General features: G+C 46.2%; 1 protein-coding gene across 1 annotated transcript in view; it reads left to right on the top strand.

The window, feature by feature from the left end:
* Positions 1-6,085: 6,085 nt before the first annotated feature.
* MCCC1 (methylcrotonyl-CoA carboxylase subunit 1) overlaps positions 6,086-18,920 on the top strand; it is a 55,929-nt gene continuing 43,094 nt past the window's right edge. Inside the window, exons 1-5 of the mRNA XM_043993614.1 lie at positions 6,086-6,427; positions 12,906-12,949; positions 13,853-13,992; positions 15,143-15,238; positions 18,672-18,793. Coding sequence (XP_043849549.1) covers positions 6,345-6,427; positions 12,906-12,949; positions 13,853-13,992; positions 15,143-15,238; positions 18,672-18,793 — 485 coding nt within the window. The 5' untranslated portion in view covers positions 6,086-6,344. The remainder of the gene's footprint in view (positions 6,428-12,905; positions 12,950-13,852; positions 13,993-15,142; positions 15,239-18,671; positions 18,794-18,920) is intronic.

The raw sequence follows: 18,920 nt of genomic DNA, 5'->3' as shown, positions 1-18,920 counted from the left end.
CATCATGCTCATTATTTTTTATAGCACAACAGTGTTCTATCACATTCATATACCACAACTTGTCGAGCCATTCCCCAGTGGATGGTCAACTTCTCAATTTTCAATTCTTTCTCATCACAAAAAGAGCTACTATAAATATCTTTGTACAATTAGGTCCTTTCCCCTTTTCTTAGATCTTTTTGGGATACAGACCTAACAGTGGTATTGTTGAGTCAAAGGATATACAGGGTTTTATAGCAATTCCAAATTGTTCTCCAGAATGGGTTGGGTGAGTTCACAAATCCAACAGTGCCTTAGTATCCCTACTTTCCCAACATCCCCTCCAAAATCAAAAGTGATTAAGAACATTTTTATATGACTATAGATAACTTTGATTTCTTCTTCTGAAAACTACTTGTTCGTATCCTTTGACCATTTATCAATTGGAGAACAGCTCTTATTTTTTTTTAAATGGCTTCAGGGGCAGCTAGGTGGCACAGTGGATAGAGCATCAGCCCTGGAGTCAGGAGGACCTGAGTCCAAATCCGGCCTCAGACAATTAACACTTACTAGCTGTGTGACCCTGGGCAAGTCACTTAACCCCAATTGCCTCACTAAAAAAAAAATGGCTTCATTCTTTATATATTTGAGAAATGAGGCTTTATCGGAGAAACATAATGTAAAAAAATTCCCAGTTTCCTGATTTCTTTCTAATTTTGGCTGCACTGGTATTGTTTATATAGAAACTTTTTAATTCCATGTAATCAAAATTGTCCATTTTGCTTTCAATAATCCTCTCTATCTCTTGTTTGGTCATAAACCCTTCACTTGTCTGTAAATCTGATTTTCCATGTTCCTCTAATTTGCTTATATCACCCTTTATGTCTAAATCATATACCTTATCTTCATACATACACTATATTGGTCTATGTCTAGTTTCTGCCAAACTGCTTTCTAGTTTTCCCAGAAATTTTTGTCAAATAGTGAGTTCTTATCCCCAAAGTTTGGATCTTTGGGTTTATCAAAGATTATCATAGACTACCATGGTCATTTACTACTGTGTATTAGAGAACTTTGAGTTTTACAAAGTGAGGAGACTTTCTTTTCTGAATAATTCACACAAATCAGGAAGAAATGGTTATCACTGGGGTAGGTAGCTACCAGTTGGATATCATAAGCCAATTCTCATATCTTGGCTCTATTGTCAGTGACAATTTGTCACTTGATTCTGAGATCAATCAGAGGATTGGGAAAGCTACTTCAAACATGTCTAAGCTTGCCAAGCGTGTCTGGGCAAACAGTAAACTGACAAGACAAACCAAATTTGCCGTCTAGAGAGCACTCGCCCTGAGTACCTTACTGTATGGTAGCGAAACATGGACTACATACACTAGACAAGAGAAGAAGCTTAACAGCTTTCACATGCGCTGCCTTCAGTGCATCCTTGGCATATCTTGGTCAGATGGGATCACCAACACAGAAGTGCTCCAACATGCACAACTTCCAAGCATCTACAAGCTACTGAAACAAAGACGGCTATGCTGGCTCTGTCATGTGCACTGAATGCAAGACGCGCATTCCTAAAGACCTACTCTATGGCGAGTTAGCCCCAGGCCAAAGACCTGCTGGATGCCCCCAGCTTGGATACAGAGATAGATGTGTGCAAGCAAGACTTGAGGGCTCTGGGAATAGACACCAGCAGCTGGGAGGAGATGGCCAAGGACTGAGTCCAATGGAGTTCAGTACTCAGGAGCAGCTTGCATGCAGCTGAGATGGGCCTCCAAGCTCTGGAGGAAGAAAAACGAATGAGACTCAGCAACCGACGGGCAACAGAGAGCACCGTTTTCCGATGTCCTCATTGTGGCAGGAGCTGCGGCTCCCATATCGGACTGCATAGCCACACTGTGGCCTGTGGCTCTTCAAGGCCCTGATCCATGGTCATCCGCAACTGGCAGAAGCCTACTAGAACTGACAGGAAACCTAGAGGGAAGTAACCATGCCTTCTTAGAATTTGTGAGAGAAGGAAGGCAAGCCAAGAGTAATTGATATGAACCTTAGATTTGTCATGTCAGATTTCAAAAGGTTCAGAGAAAGAATAGATTAAGATCCCACAGATGAAAAGTGTACATGGGAATTCAGTTGAAAGGGATGATAAACTCTCAAGAATTAAATTCTGAAGATACAAAAAACAACTCCAATGATGATAAGAAAAGTGACTTGTCCAAAGAGACTGATATAGATATTTAGAGAAATTACCCAATTAGAAAAAAAAATCTGGCACAAAAGATAGAAGGAAGGGCAGGTAATAGAAGATGAATAGAAACACATGACACATTCCTATAAGAAGACTATCAGGAGAACTAAAGCAAAGAATGAACTAAGGCTGGTATGGAATACTAAGGGCATTTGTTTGGTTTTTGCCTTATTGAGGGAAAGGACTAAAGAAAAAAAAAACAGAATTTCTGCTAAGGGTAAATGGGACAACATGATAAGAACAGAAGTTAGAACTACTAGACTCAGCTTTGTTTCTATTTTCTTTGGATATGAATCAGCAGAATATAAATGGCTGATATGGAGTTTATTCACAGAATCAGTAGGGAAATAAGTAAACAGCTAGCTGCCCTTCATGAATTCAAGTGTCTAAGCCCATATGAACAAAGCAGTGCCCTAAGGTACCAAAAGAACTGGAAGACTTCATTATTTAATGTTCAAATCTACCTATCCTATGCCAACCTCTCCACTGACTTCCAATTTCACGTTTCCATCTGCCTTTCAGACATCTTGAACTCTATATCCTAAACTCAATATGCCCCAAATAGAACCCATTATCTTTTCCCCTAAACCATTCCCACTCCAATCTTCCTATTACTATAGGGGACAGCACCATCCTCCCACTCTCAGGCTCACAACCTAGGAGTTCTGGATTACCCATTATCTCTCACTCTGCCATATCTAATCTGTTGCCAAGGACTGTCAATTTTACCTTTGTAACATCTTTCAAATAAGGTCCCTTCTCTTCTTCGGCACTGAGATGAATCTAGTACAGACCTTCATCGCCTTACACCTGGCCTATTGAAATTTCCTGCAGGTAGGTCTACCTGCCTTAAGTCTTTTCCTGTACAAATTCATTTTCCATGCAGCCACTAAAGTGATTTTCCTAAAAACCACATCCATTCATGTCAACAAATTACTCAATAGACTTTGTGGCTCCCTATATTGCCTCCACAATAAAATTAAAAATCCTCTGTTTGACCTTTAAAGCCCTTTGTAATCTAGTTGCCACCCACCTTTCCAGTCTTCTACTCTCATGACTGATCTCCTGACTGCTTTGAGAAGATGACAGTATTATCCCTGGATGTCTCCCATGACAAGAGCATACTCCTCCCTCCTCAACTCTGCCTACTGACCTCTCTGGCTTCTTTTAACTCCCAACTAAAACCCTACCTCCTACAGGAAGCCTTCCCTAACCCCTAACAAAAGGAGGCAAAAGACAGTCCCTACCCTCAAGGAGCTTACAATCAATCTAATGGAGGAGACAACACATAAATATATTCAAAGCATCTGTTGACAGGGGCTGTTGACTTATAAAAGAGAAGACTTAGGGGGTATATGATAGCTGTTTTTAAGTATTTGAAAAGCTAACATGTGGAAAAGGATTAAGTGTCATGATTGGTCTGTCAGTCAGTCAGTCAGTCAATAAACATTTCTTAAGCACATACTCTATGCCAGGAACTGAACTAAGGTTCTAATCTTTGCTACTGGTAGAACTGAATTGAATTGAATTTGGGAGTTCTGAGCAAGCAATAGGGCTAAAGCCAACCAAGTTTCCACATCAAGTCTGCCTACCTATATGGAAGTAGGATGGGGCAAGGCAGCAGGTTCCCTAAGGAGGGACTAAGTGGTCTGGGGCAAAAATGGAGTAGGTCAAAGCATCCAAGGTAGTCATTACTCAGATATGGCTTAATTTCAAAGATAGGAAAGAAAGAGGGTGGGGGGAAAGAAGAGGGGAGGGAAAGAAGGAACGAAGGAAGGAATGAACGGAGGGAGGGAGGAACAAAGGAACAAAGGAACAAGGAACGAACGGAGGGAGGGAGGGAGGAAGGGAGGAAGGAAGAGGGGAAGGAAAGGAGGGAGGGATTGTGTTGGGCCCCCAATAGATGAAAGTTAAAGTGACAGATTTGGGCTTGGTAAAATAATTAGTGCTATGCCAGAATGGAATGCTTAAGAGGCAATAAACTTTGCTCCACCACCGGGCCCATCCCCAACCCTGGGTCTTTCTTTAAGCAAAGGCTGGATGAACCTTTGGCTGTTATGCTGGAGGGATTTGTTGTTTTTGTTGTTCAGATGTGGATTAAGTTAGATGGCCTCGGAGGTCCCTTTCAGTTTGGAGACTCTGGAAAGTTTCTCCCATCACTTAGAGAAGCAAAAATTTAGCCACTTTGTCTCATTCACTACAAGTGATTTCATTCTCCAGTGTTTCTAGAACACTTTAACTGAATCTGTTCTTTGCCCCTCTCTCCCTAACCTGGTATCATTCTCTCTCTATGTCTCTGTCTCTGTCTCTGTCTCTGTCTCTCTCTCTCTATATATATATATTTCCCAGTTACATGTAGTTTTCAACATTCTTTTTTATAAACTTTTGAGCTCCAAGTTTTTCTCCCTCCCTTCCTCCCATCCCCCCTCTCCAAGACAGCAAGCAATCTGAACTAGGTTATTCATGTGCAATCATGTAATCATATTTCCATATTAGTCATGTTGTGAAAGAAACAGAACAAAGGGAAAAGCCACCAAAAAAAAAGTGAAAATAGCACGCTTCAATCTGCATTCAGACTCCATAGTTTTTCTCTGAATTTGGATAGCATTTTAAACTGGTATCATTCCAAGATGTGTGTGTGTGTGTGTGTGTGTGTGTAAGTATACACATATACACACTAAATCTATAGAGTTTATATGTATATAATCTCTATATACTAAGTATACAGTATATATATTAAGCTCTGTAAGGAGAGCTTAGTGTGTATGTGAATGTATGTGTATGCCTGTATATGTGTGTGTATTCCCACCCCTGCACCCTCCCACATGGAATATTAACTCCTTGAGTGTCCTTTTATTTGAATTCAGGGTGAAATCAGGGCACTTTCAAAGATAACATTTTAGGACCGTGGATCTGGAAAAGATCCCCAGACCATCTATTCCAACCTTCTTGCTTTAGAGATGAGGTTATTGACGTTAACTGATTTGCTTAGGGTCACAAAGGAAGCGTCGGAGGCAGAATTTGAACCCAGGACCCTTGATTTCCAACCCTCTCTCCCCTAGACAATGTCCTCACGCGCTTCGCTCCAGTCTTCCTTCTCCAGGGGAGTCCAGCCTGGAGGGGGGGCGGGGAGCTGCTTTTAAGGGGGAGGGGGAGAGGGGGAGAGGAGCGCTTGGCTTGGAGCCAACAAGATCTGGGTCTGAAGCCTTCCTCGGCTCCCCAGGGGCCGTACGACCCTGAGAAAGTCCCTTAACCTCTCTGAGCCTCAGTTTCCCCATCTGTAAATGAGGAGAATCACGGGGTCTGAGGCTCCATTGAGACACAAGGAAGCCCGAAGCCACAGAAAGCACGTCGGTCCTGAGCCTCAGTTTCCCTCTGTGGTTACCGAAGTCCTTTCAGTTTGGGAGGGAGTTGGGGGGTCTGAGTCACAAAACAAAACTCAGACACCGACCCCCCCCTCCACCCCCCTAAGGAGGCTGCGGCTGCCCGGCCCGAAAGAACCTTAAGTACTATAACAAACCCAAAGCATGGGGACCGCCGGTGAGCGCGCAGCTCGGGGCGGGGGAGAGCGAGGGAGGAGACGGGGCCGACTGACCTCGGGGCCGCCCACAGGGTGCGTGCTCCGCCTCGCCCCGCCTCCCCAAGCTCTAGGAATAGTCTGTTTAGCGAGGAGCGGACTATCTGAACCGGAAAGACTCATCGAAAGAGAATGACGGAGAGGACCCCGCCCCATATAGCCCCGCCCCTCGCTCCAGCTTCTAAATAAGGCCCCGCCTCCTCGGCGAGCGGGAGGCTCCGCTCCTCTCCTCGGCCCCACCTCCTGCTTCCACATAGCCCCGCCCCGAAGTGCTCTCTGCCGGGGGGGCTACAGACGACCGGGCAATCGGCTGCGAGGAATCTCGCCACACCCCCATCTTCGTTCTTATTGGCCGCTTCGAGACACGGCCCCCGTGTATCCGGTTCGGATTGGCTGAGTTCCTGGGTCAGCCTGTGGACCGCGGCCCACCCTGGGAGAGCCTGAGGGAAAGACCGAGGGAGGGTCCCAGGGGTTTGGGAGCTTTGGGGGTCAGCGGGTCTCTTGGGATTACTCAGAAACCTCGGGACTGGGGACATGGGGACACTCTTTGGGGCCGTGGCGCTGCTGGTGGCGGAGAGAAACCAATGGCGGCATCTGCCGGGACTGCTGCTGCCGAGGTACGCAGGGAGACAGGCCTGGGGGGCGGGGAGGGAGGGGGTGTGCGAGGGGTCCGTGTGCCCGGGGTGGGGATGTGAACAAGAGCTGTCTGTGTGTGCAAGGGGTGGGGTGTGAGCAAGAGCTGTGTGTGTGTGTGTGTGTGTGCAAGGGGTGTGCGCGCGCGAGGGGTGAGATGTGAGCAAGAGCTGTGTTGTGCAAGGGGTGTGCGTGTGCGAGGGGTGGGAGTGTGAGCAAGAGTTGTCTGTGTGTGCAAGGGGTGGGGATGTGATCAAGAGCTGTGTGTGTGCAAGGGGTGTGCATGTGCGAGGGGTGGGGTGAGTGTGCGAGGGGTGGGATGTGAGCAAGAGCTGTGTGTGTGCAAGGGGTGTGCGCTCGTGTGCAGGGGGTGGGGTGTGAGCAAGATCTGTGTGTGTGCCCATGAGGTGTGAGATGTAGGTGTGCATGTGCGTGTGCAAGGGCTGTGGATGCGTGTAAGAATGTGGGTGGGTTGCAAGGGGGTGTGTGCAAGAGGAGTGGGGCGTTGTGGTTTGTGTCTGTCCTGGGCCCTCTTCGCTTCTCCCCCTACACTGTCAGCAAACAAGAATTTAATCACCATATCCCTGCTGATGATCTTCACCCTGCCCCAACTTCCACTCACCTCCAGTCTTGTACCTCCACCTGCCTGTTGACTATGGTCCACTGGAGGTCCGTCATTTAGCTTAAACTCAATGTGTCCAAAACAGACTTCATGATCTTTCCCCTCTTCCTAACTTCACTATTACTGTAGAAGGCAACAGCATCTTGCCAGTCACCCAGGCTTGCAGCCTAGATGTCTTCCTTCACTCCCACACACCCCAATATCCACTCCTGCATATGCCCCCTTCTGTCCTCTGACACTGCCGCCCCCTGGTGCAGGCCCTCGGCACCGCCCCCCCCATTACTACCATAGTCAGCTGGTAGGTCAGCCTGCCTCAAGGCCCTTCGTTGGTGGTCCATTCTCCACTCAGCCACCAGTGATTTTTTCTAAAGTGAAGGTCTAGGGGAAGGGTAACTGAGGGGTCTGAGGAGGTATTGGTGTCAGAGCTGAATGATGAGTTTATCAGGAGCTGGTGGGGAATGAAGACACTTGTGTGTGACTAGATAGATAAATAAGCAAGCAGGACAGTTATTCAGCATTTACTATGCATCAGGCACGTTTTTTCGCCTACAGATGCAAGCAAACATAATGATCCTGCCCTCATGGCACTTACATTTTAATAGGAGAAGAGAACATATAAAGGGGAACTAAAAGTGGAAGAGAAGGTTTGGGCTCAGTGTCATGGCTCAGAAATGGCTGCCAAGGCGCCTGGTGTCCTGGATCTGGGAAAAACTGACCCATTAACCCCAGGGCTGGTTCCCAGGCCGGAGGCCCCCTTTGGTGTGGAAGGGAGGAGGCATGGCTTGGAGCTGCCGGGTATGTCACTAGATCCTGTTGACCAGTCACTCCCCTTCTCTCCACTCAGAGTGGCTTGAAGCCCACTGGGTCTAGTTGTATGTCTCCTGGACAATCGCTGCAGCCTCCTGACTGGACTTCCTGCATCCTCTCTGCCTCTACATCGTGCTGTGGGGGGGCAGCTAGGTGACACAGTGGATAAAACACCAGCCCTGGATTCAGGAGGACCTGAGTTCAAATCCGGTCTCAGCTACTTGACATTTACTAGCTGTGTGACCTTGGGCAAGTCACTTAACCCTCATTGCCCCACAAAAAAGAAAAAAGAAAAAAAAGTGTGCTGTAATTTTTGAAGGTGTCATTGCCCACTGCAACAGTCACAGGATTACACCCCAATGTTGTTATTGTTTTATTAGTCATGTCAGATTCTTTGTGACCCCTTTTGGGGTTTTCTTGGCAAAGATACTGGAGTGGTTTGCCATTTCCTTCTCCAGCTCATTTTATAGATGAGGAAACTGAGGCAAAGAGAGTTAAGTGACTTGCCCAGGGTCATACAACTAGTCAATGTCTGAGGCGAGATTTAAACTCATGTCCTCCTGTCTCCAGGACCAGTGCTCCACCCACTTTTCAACCTAGATGCCCTACCTCAGTGTTAGAGTAACCAAAGTCCTGGTCTCTCCTTCCCAAAGGGGAGGAGGCAGTGATGAAACTGGAAAAGGGAAATTGTCTTGCCCCCAAGGGTGTTTCTCACAGTCAGTGAGTGGTACCTTTGTCTATAATGGTTAACAAGTACAGCCACACTGTGGCTGCCACAGTGCATCTTTCAGCTCTAGCTCCCTGGAGCAGGGCTTCTCCAGGTCTTTCCACGGACCCCCCCCCCCACTCTCCCAGCCCAGCACCCTCAGCTCCTGGCAGACACCTTTCCTTTCTCTTCCTAGTCTCCATGAAATCAGAAATGCTTTTCCTCCTCCTTATCTTAGCATCTCAGAGGGTTTTAGGGGCCAGAAGAAAAGGAAGAAGTGTGGGCAAGAGGCCCAGAAGGTGGAGGAGGCAGAGACTCAGCCAGTTCAGCAGAGAATCGACTTGTGTGGCACTGCCAGCACATGGGGGTTTGCCATTGGAGGACTTCTAGATTGACTCCCACCCCTTCTAGCACAAGGAGGGGGAGGAAGAGACAAAGAGAGGGAGGAAGGGAGAGGGAGACAGACAGAGGAAGGGAAAGAAGGAGGGAGACAGAGAGATAGAGAGAAATTGAGACAGAGAGAGACAGAAAGACAGAGATACAGGAAGAAATAGAGAGATAAATAGAGACAGAGACGTAGAGAGAAAAAGAGAGACAGAGAGAAAGAGACAGAGACAGAAAGAGAAAGAAAGAGAAACAGACAATGAAAGAAAGAGACAGAGGGAGAGAGGAAGGGAGGGAGAGGGAAAGACTGGCAGACAAAGAGAGGGAGGGAGACATTGACAGAGAGATAGAAATTGAGACAGAGAAAGACAGACAGAGACAGAGAGGGAGGGAGGGAAACAGAGACAGGTGGAGACAAAGAGAGAGAGAGATGGGAGACAGACAGACAGAGGGAGGGAGGGAGGGAGACAGAGACAGACAGAAAAATAGAGACAGAGAGATAGAGAGCAATAGAGAGAAAGGCAGAGAGACAGAGAGAAAAATAGAGACAGAGACAGAGCGAGACCATTGTTGAGTGCTTGGTGCCGGGCAGCCCTGCTTGTCCCACATAACCCAAAGCCATAGTTTTTCCCAGTGCCCTTGTTTTTGGATGATTAAAGCAGTGTATTGTGGAATCCCAGATTTTACAGCTTGGACATCACAGACACGTGCACAGAGGGGCAGGAAGTGGGCACATTGATCTTTTCTGCCTCGTGCCTCCTCTGTACACATATTCTATGTCCCCACTTATGCGGCCATTTTTTCTCTCGTTAGGATGGCAGCCCCTGGAGGAGCCTTTTCTTTCCGTCCGCATTGCTTAGCTCCGTCCCCCGTTGTGGGCTCAATAAATGCTAATGGGTTGATTGGTTGATTGGAGGAGCACCAGTGGTTCCTCAGCCACAGAAGTCTGCCCCATTGGCCTGCTACTGTGGGCTTAAAATCCCCATCACCAGTTATCCTCCATTAAAGCACTGTCTCTAAAAGATCCCTTTTAAAGCGTGAATCCTTGTAGTGAAACAAAGAAGCCCAGAGTCGTACAGTTAGAACTTAGAGATCTCATTCCATCTCTCCATTTGGTAGATGTGGATATTTAAGCCTGGAAAGATGGATGCAGTGACTGATTCAAGGTCATACGTATTATAATAATAATAAGTAATATACTAATAGTAACAATTATTAGCACTTATATAGTATTTCTTTTGGGGGGGGGCAGGGCAATGAGGGTTAAGTGACTTGCCCAGGGTCACACAGCTAGTTAAGTGTCAAGTGTCTGAGGCCAGATTTGAGCTCAGGTCCTGAATCCAGGACTAGTGCTTTATCCACTGCACCACCTAGCTGCCCCTAGACTTTGTGATAGCATTTGATCCTCATCAGAGCCCCAAGAGGCAGGGTGCTATTATTATTCTCATTTTACAAATGAGGAGACTGAGGCTGGGAGAAGCTAAATGACTTGCCCAGGGTCACAGAGCCAGTTAGTATCCGAGGCAGGTTTTGAACTCAGTTCTTCCTGACTCCAAGTCTAGCATTCCATATACTGTCCTACCTCTTGCATTCATGATCCCTTACTCCCACACCAGCCCTTCTTCCTGGCATCTACTGAGCATATTATCATGAGTTTATTTACCCAGTATTCATTCATATGGAAGTGCAGGTCCCTGAAGGACTGGGGTACAGAAGGCTGGGAGGAGGATGGAGCAGTGCCCAGAGAAGGCCGCCCTGCATGGGCAGTTAGAGCTGCCGTGGTTGGCAGAAGTTATGGGAAACAGGGAAACTGAAATAGGGCATCACCGCAGGCATTTCTGAGAAAGCTGCAACAGTGCGGCCCGGCGGCATGTGTTGTTTTTGAAGCCAGACTTAGAGATTTTTTTAAAATAGCAACAAATAACAACAACAAAAGACCGTTTCATGTCACCTGAGTGTCATAACCAGTTCTATATTCTCGAATTTCAAAGAAAATGCCACACTCCAACTTAGATAATTGGTTGGCTTTTATCTAACCAAGCCCCTTGAGGGCTAAGACTGTGTCTTGTTCATCTTAGTATCTCCTGGCCGCCAGCATGGGAGAGCACAGCACCTTGCATTGAGCAGGCATTCAAGGGATGCTTCTTGAATAAAGTTGAAGTAGGTTTAAGCAACACAATAGATTTTATTTGGGGGGGGGCAGTGAAGGTTAAGTGACTTGTCCAGGGTCACACAGCTAGTAAGTGTCAAGTGTCTGAGGCCAGATTTGAACTCAGGTCCTCCCGAATCCAGGGCTGGTGCTTTATCCACTGTGCTACCTAGCTGCCCCTGCATAACAGATTTTAAAGGAAAAAGATCTCTGGATTTAGTGATAAAAATAGATGTTATGTTCACTTCAAAAAGGAAATGGTGGGCCAGGGTACTAGAAGGAAAATTGGGGAGGGGGGAAGTGGGAAGAGAGGTAGGGAATAGGAGGCCACTAAAGACCAGTTTCACCTCCTTCACAATTTTGCCAAGAACCATTTCCCAGCTGCAAGCCCTGAAGGACTGAAAGGCCCAGTTACTCAACCCATTCAGACCATTCCTGCTGTGCTGTCCAAATGATTTAATGGTACAAGCCTTAAACTCAGAATCAGGAAACATGGGTTCCGATTCTGTGTGACTGTAGGCAAGTTGTTTCAACTCCGTCTTGTTCATTTATCACTTATTTTGGTCGTCTCAACTGTAAAATGAGAGAAATCATAAAATATCAGAGCCTTGGAAGTGGGAGGGTTTTGGAGGGCCTAACAGCTCCTCCAGGAAACGTTTGAAAAATGGGTCTGTGCAGTTGTTAAACTGGAATATCTTGGATCAAGTCTAGTCTATGGGTTTGTCTTTTCTTTGCCAAAAGCATTAACAACTGGGTGGATCGGGGAGGCCAGGAAGGAGGAGGACCTCTGAGCTGAGCCTCGAAGAAGAGGAGGGTTCTGAGGAGCAGAGGAAAGGAGGGTGGGCATTCCGGGCATGGGGAATGGCTTAGGCAAATGTACAGAGGCCAGGATTTAGTAGTTTACAAAGGCAAGTTCTATAAAATAAATACTAGGGGGGCAGCTAGATGGCGCAGTGGATAGAGCACCAGCCCTGGAGTCAGGAGGACCTGAGTTCAAATCCGGCCTCAGACACTTAACACTTACTAGCTGTGTGACCCTGGGCAAGTCACCCCAATTGCCTCACCAAAAAAAGAGAGAGAGAGAGAGAGAGAGAGAGAGAGAGAGAGAGAGGACCCGCCTCTTTCTCTGATCTGGAGCACAGGGGGCTCATGACAGATGGCCTCAGTTTTTTCAAGTTAAGTAGGAGACAAGGTCAGCTATTAAGGTCCAGGATCTGAAACTGGATGTTCCTGACTCTAAGACCGGGATATTCTTCCTACAGCAGGTCTCCTCTATACCAATGTAATATATCCACTTATCCTGGGATTTAACTGGGATGGATGGACCCTTGGAGATCATTTCATCTAATCCACCCATTTTGTAGATGGGCAAACTGAGGCAGGCAAAAAGAGCTAAAAGGACTTACCCAAAGGCCAAGTAGTAGCCAGTAGCCAAGCCTGTCTCCTGGAGTAGTCATCAGAAAAGTTAAAGTTGAAAGGAACTTTCTTTGTCCAATTTCTTCATTTTACAGATGTCCAAAGTGAGCCTTCCCCGAGGTTACATGGTTAGTTGAAGAGTTGGGACTGGATTTCCTAATCCTTGGTGTCATGAATTTTCCATTATAGCATTGTGCATCTTTAGTAGCTAAAGGCCAACAGAGATCACATCCAAACTTTGAGGACCTGCAGGGTGAGGAACAGATAAAAGGGTCAAAATACCATTGAAAAGGACCTTTGTCAATGAATGATGACTTGCTTTTCTTTAGTCATTCTGTTTCGTCTTTCATTATAATGCCATTTGGATTTCTGTTACAGGAGATGGATCTGGAGACAAAGAACTATGAAATATTCATCAACTGGTACTGAAATGTTTTTTATAATGTAATATTTCTTAATGGAAATATTTTAAAGAGTATTATTTTACTCTTTTAATCTGTTACATAAAAGAAAAACTTTCATAAGCAATTTAGTGATTTTGCGACTTTTCTGATGATTTTGATGTTTCCTTTGAATTTTCAGCTCCTACATCAAAGTTCTTTTGATATAGAGTATCTAAAATACAAATGGGTGTTAATGGAACACATTCATGTGACTGATTTTGATCTACTGATTGAAATAGTCTCTCCCTAGCTTTTAGAATTATAATGTAAGGGGAAATAATTATCACCTTTTAAATGTTTATTGAAAAATTCTTTGTCACAACATTGATTTTCTGCATTGTATCTCTTCATAGAACTTTTTTTAATAGATTGTCAAAGTAATTAAAGGACATCAAATATGTTTGATGATTGGTGGAGATTGTACTCACATGTAAATGCACTAGAACTCCATTACAAGTACTGGCGTCTGGGTACAAAGACACCATCCATATCTGATGCCAGAGATATACCCAGGGTGTGTCATTAAGTGGGTGAGCAAATTAATTTGACCCTTGGTTTTAGGGAATCTAAGGGAAAGCAAAACACTTCCCAATGGGGTGTGTAAACCTCATTTTCCATTTTTAAGTTTAAGAACCCCTAATAATTCCATTGTTCTGCTCATGCTGTGAGGCAGCTGGGCCGATGGCATGTGCTTCATCTTCCTATTTCCACAAATGTCATGCAATTATCATACTGTAGCATTTGGAACTGAAATTTAGAGCTGGTATGGACTTTGGAATGTTTAAGACGCATTTTTTTGGCTGATGATCTGGGAGCATGCCTCTTGCTTGTCAGTCCTGTTGGTACTCTTCCGGGTCCCAGTTTCATTTGTGTATTAAACAGGAAGAAGCAACATCACCAAGGTTCTTATTGCAAATAGAGGAGAAATTGCCTGCCGAGTGATACGAACAGCCAGGAAAATGGGTGTGCAGTCAGTGGCTGTCTACAGTGAGGCGGACCAGAACTCCATGCACGTGGAGATGGTATGTTGTCAGACACGGTGGAAGCTGGACACCTTCGCCTTCTTACTTTGTGCCCCTCTCTGTTTCTTGGGTTGACAGTATATGTTCGCATGCTCAGCTTTTCCTTAAAATTAGCCTGGCCCAGGGGAAATTTGTGGCAGTGATTTTTCCCAATCATGATGCTCATACCTTATGTTTGGTTAGAGGCTTTCACCAGCCTTATCTCCTTTGATTTGATCCTTGAGATAACCCTGTGAACTAGACCTTATCCCCATTCCACCAAGGAAGATCCTGAGACAAAATGCTGTATTTGAGATCCCCCAGCAGAGTAAATAGATGTACAAATGACGAGAGCTGAAGATCACCTTATAATCTCTCCTTTTACAAAGGGGAAGCCAGTGGAAGTAGAATCAATCACCGAGTATTTGTGAAGCGCCTGTCTGCTCTAGATGCTGGGGGTGCAAAATGAAATGGGGCCTGCCTCTGGGAGCCTCCATATGATTGGGAGAAACAACATGCACAATTTCTACCCAAATTCCTTCACAGGGACCCCCTGTTCTTGCCTCCTTGCTGAGCAGACATCATGCTCACCAGTTCCTGCAGGCCAGGCCAGCAGGCAGAAGCCCCACGCCTTTGAGCAGGAGGCCTCTGTGTGTCCACAGGCTAGAGTTTCCTCACTAGAAAGTCACTGGATGCCTTCTTTTGGGCCCATTGCAGTGTTGCTCTGTGCCCTGGGGCGAGATGCTGGGAGATGGGGGGAAATCCCCTTCTTTCAGAGTATCACAATAAGAGTCACAAGCTCTTGGTTCAGATTAAATTATCACCATAAGGCTAGTGGTTCTGATTTAACACCCGCTTTGGGGAAATGCATATTAAACCTGCTTTAAAGTTCATGTTGGGGAAGCATGTAATTAAACAAGCACCCAGGTGGCACTTGGAAAAAGTTTTTATTGTTTGCCAGCAAGAAGCAGCCTGGTGTGGTTGGTAAGAGGTGGAAATTTGGAGACAGGAGACCCAGCTCCTAACTCTGGTCTTTCCAAGGGCCCCTTTGAGCTTGAGCTGAGTCTCACTTTCCTTGTCTATGAAGGCAAACAGTTGTACTAGCTCTTCTAAAATATCTTTCAGCTCTAAATGCTACAGTATGATAATTGTATGACATTTGTGGAAATAGGCAGATGAAGCATATGCCATTGGCCCAGCTGCCTCACAGCAGAGTTACCTTTCCATGGAAAAAATCATTCAAGTGGCCAAGGTTTCAGCAGCACAGGTAAGGGTCCCGAAGGTAGTTCACATGAAAAAAGAATCTGTTGCAGATTTTTTCTTTTATTTCTTATAATTTCTAAAAATTTCATTGGTATCTTTATTCTTTCATCACCGTTTTTTTCCTAATATATCTCTCCTTCCTCCAAGAGAGAATAGGAAAAAAAAAAAGCAGTTCAGCAAAACCAACCAACGTATCAACCAAGAATGGCAGCATATGCGATGTTCCATGCCCCCAGCCCCCAGCCCCCCACCTCTCAATGGAAGGGAGAAAGGTGTATTTTCTCCTCTCTTCCAGGGCCCAGCCTGGTCATTCTATCCAGCACAGTGTTCAGTCTGTTTCCATTTGACGCTGTTGTTGTCATTGTGTGTGTGTTTTCCTGGTTCGTCTTTCTTCACTCTGCATTGATACAGATCCCTCTTCTTAGTTGGTTTTTCTCTGCATGTAGACTTAGTCTTCAATCTCTTGCTGTGCACTAGATACTTTCACATGGATACCCTTCTGTCATCTGAGATGAGTTGTGTCCATCATAATACTTTCCTCCACTCTTCCTTCTGCTCCAGGACTTAAGTTCCTCTCCTCAATGGTATCACCTTCACCCTACTCATATAGTCTTGAATCCTCTGAATTATATTTGACTTCTCCCTCAGAGCTCACAAGGCATTAAACCCAGTCTTCCAAGCATATTTGTGCTTTGCTTTCCATTCTGGATACCCAGATTTTCTTTACCACCACAGCATTTTAGTAGGCTCCTTAGCCCAGAATCATCACCAGGAGAAGACAACCAGAGCTTTGCCCACCGGGTGCCAGAATTTAAAGGGACACATGTCCTACCCTGATTTTCCTCTACCCACCAGCTTCCCCACTGGCCCCAGGCCGCAGTTGAGAGGTAGGACCAGATGCCAGATTAGAAGTTGTTCAAAAATAAGTAGAAGAGGAGAATAATGAAAAGAGATGGCTTTGAGGGGGTGGAGAGATGCAAGGAAACGGTTTGAGGAAATGGGAGGGTTTAGGGAAGAGTGTGGTTGGCTAACCAATAAAGATTAAAGACGAGAGGTGGGTGATTGCCTTGGGAAACTGCTGGAGAAGAGGAGCTGGCCTTTGTCGGGAAAGGACCACATCTTCTCGCAAGAAAGCAAAGACAGAATGGGAAGTGAGGTTAAAGGGGCTCATGTATGCAATTGGAGAGAAGACAGAGCTTCTGTTTTTGTTGGAAGGAAAAGAAAAGAACCCCTGCTGAGAGACAGAGGATGTTGGCTTGAGGAGAGAAGGTTTGGAATAGAGGTTATGGGGAATATGTGAAAGTGTCTGCACAGGAAGAGGACAAGGATCGCCTTACAGCCCGTGGGCCCAGCCGAGATCCAGTGGCTGCTGCCGGTTCTGTGACTTCTTTCACTGGAATTCAGTGGCGCCAGAGTAGGAGCAGGGAAGGCAGCTGGTCGGGACGTTGCAGGGCTGAGGTTTGGAAAGGGATTCCTGGTGACAGGAGGAGAGGACGGCATAAAGCTGAACTGGCCTTCAAGAGTCGAGTCGTTGTAGGGAAGAGAAGGGAGGGAGCCCAGAGCAAGGGTGATGTCCTCAGAAAGCCAGGACAAGGGTGGGGTGATTGGAGGTCATCATGAGGATGAAGGTGCTTAAGAGAAGTGAGACCCAGGGAGAGATGGAAACCACAAAGATCATGGTCTGAAAGAAGAATTTTGGAGTTCTGCATCATGGAGATTGAATAGTTACAGGTGGTGGGGAAGGATTGTCCCTCAGTGTGGCTGAGGTGTGTTAAAGGTACAGAACATGGAGGAGGGGGAGGCTGAGGACCTGGAAATCCAGGGGGTGTACTGGGACGTCATCATGTATGTTGAAGTCTCCAAGTATGAATGAACGAATGAGCATTCATTAAGCTCTTACTAGGTGTCAGGCACTGTGCTAAGTCCTGGAGATACAAATAGAAAAAGAATGAGGCAGGGGGCAGCTAGGTGGTGCAGTGGATAAAGCACCAGCCCTGGAGTCAGGAGGACCTGAGTTCAAATCCAGCCTCAAACACTTGACACTTACTAACTCTGTGACCCTGGGTAAGTCACTTAACCCTCATTGCCCTGCAAAAAACAAACAAACAAACAAACAAAAAATAATGAGGCAGTCCTTGCTCCTGAGCAGTTAATGGTCTAATTAGGGAAGATAGCTAATAAAAAGAAAGATAATAATGACGATTAGCATTTATATAATGCTTAAAGGTTGGCAAAGTGCTTTACAGATAAGGCATTTTATCCTCGTTACAACCCCAGAAAGTTAGTACTATTATTACCTCCATTTTACAGATTACGAAACTGATGCTGAGAGGTTAAATGACTTGCCATGAGCCACACAGCTATTAAGTATCCGAGGCTAGATTTGGACTCAGGCCTTAGTGTCTCCAGGTCCACTCAGCTACCGAGCTGCCCTGATATTCCCCCCCTCCTCCCCCCTGTCTCTCTCCTCTCCATCCCTCCCTTTCTCTCTCTCCCTCTCTCCTCTCTCTTTCTACACACACACACACACACACACACACACACACACACACACACACACACACACACACACACACACACGTATCTATATTGGTTGGTTGTTGTCCATTCTCAAAGAGAACCAAAATGGCATCACTAGGTTGGACTCTAACGCAGTGATGTCACGTATGTATATAAACACATGTGATATGTGTATATGGTGTCTCTAATAGCTTAGTGCAGTTTAAACATTAGTAAGCTTAAGGCAGCTAACTGGGTGGCCCAGGGGATGACCAGATAAGTGTAAAGTGCACCAAGGCTTTTGGGACACCCAGCATCAAGAAGAGTTGAGCTTTAGGACAGATGATAATGGCCCAGAGACCCTTAGGGCAGGTGGGGTAACCAACCTTGGGGACTAGAGGGCAGATGGTGAGAGTTTGTTTGGGTGGAGGGGAAGACTGTGAGCCGATCTCCTCGAGAGAGGAGGGCACATGAACTTTGGGGCCAGAAGCTCAATCGCCCTTGGATGGGACACTATCAATGGCTGGAGTGAAGCGGGCAAGAGGAGAGAGAATTTGAGCTCCACATGTCAACCTTTACATCTTGGGAGAGAAACAGCTTGGGAGACAGAATTTCAGGAGTGCTGGTAAAGCTTCGTGGCCCCCAGAACCCTCCCCTCCTCACTCCATCCTTATAAAGCCTGAAGTTCCAGCCTGGGAACTTGGTGCTTTGCATTTAAAGCCTTGATCTCTTTGAGATGTAAGTGCCCTGAGGTCTGGAACTGGCCACCACTGCTGTCCATTATTTATACTCTGGGAGGGAGAAGGTACAAGGCGGGGCACTGGGCATCTGAGTGGGAGGAAGGAAAGATGCCCTGACCTCCTCCACAGTGGTGCTGGCTTGGGCGCCGTCTAACACTCCTGGTCATCGCAGTGTTCCTCTTTGTTTCTCCTTCTTAGGCCATTCATCCAGGCTATGGTTTCCTCTCAGAAAACACCGAGTTTGCAGAGTTGTGTAAGCAGGAGGGAATCATTTTCATAGGGCCCCCTTCATCTGCCATCAGAGATATGGGAATTAAGAGGTACGTCTTTGGGGGCAGCTAGGTGGCACAGTGGATAGAGCACTGGCCCTGGAGTCAGGAGGACCTGAGTTCAAATCCGGCCTCAGACACTTGACACTTGCTAGCTGTGTGACCCTGGGCAGGTCAC

The sequence above is a fragment of the Dromiciops gliroides genome, chromosome 3, assembly GCF_019393635.1.
Source record: "Dromiciops gliroides isolate mDroGli1 chromosome 3, mDroGli1.pri, whole genome shotgun sequence".
In the NCBI taxonomy this organism is placed as follows: domain Eukaryota; kingdom Metazoa; phylum Chordata; class Mammalia; order Microbiotheria; family Microbiotheriidae; genus Dromiciops; species Dromiciops gliroides.
This window is presented reverse-complemented; position numbering and strand designations above follow the sequence as displayed.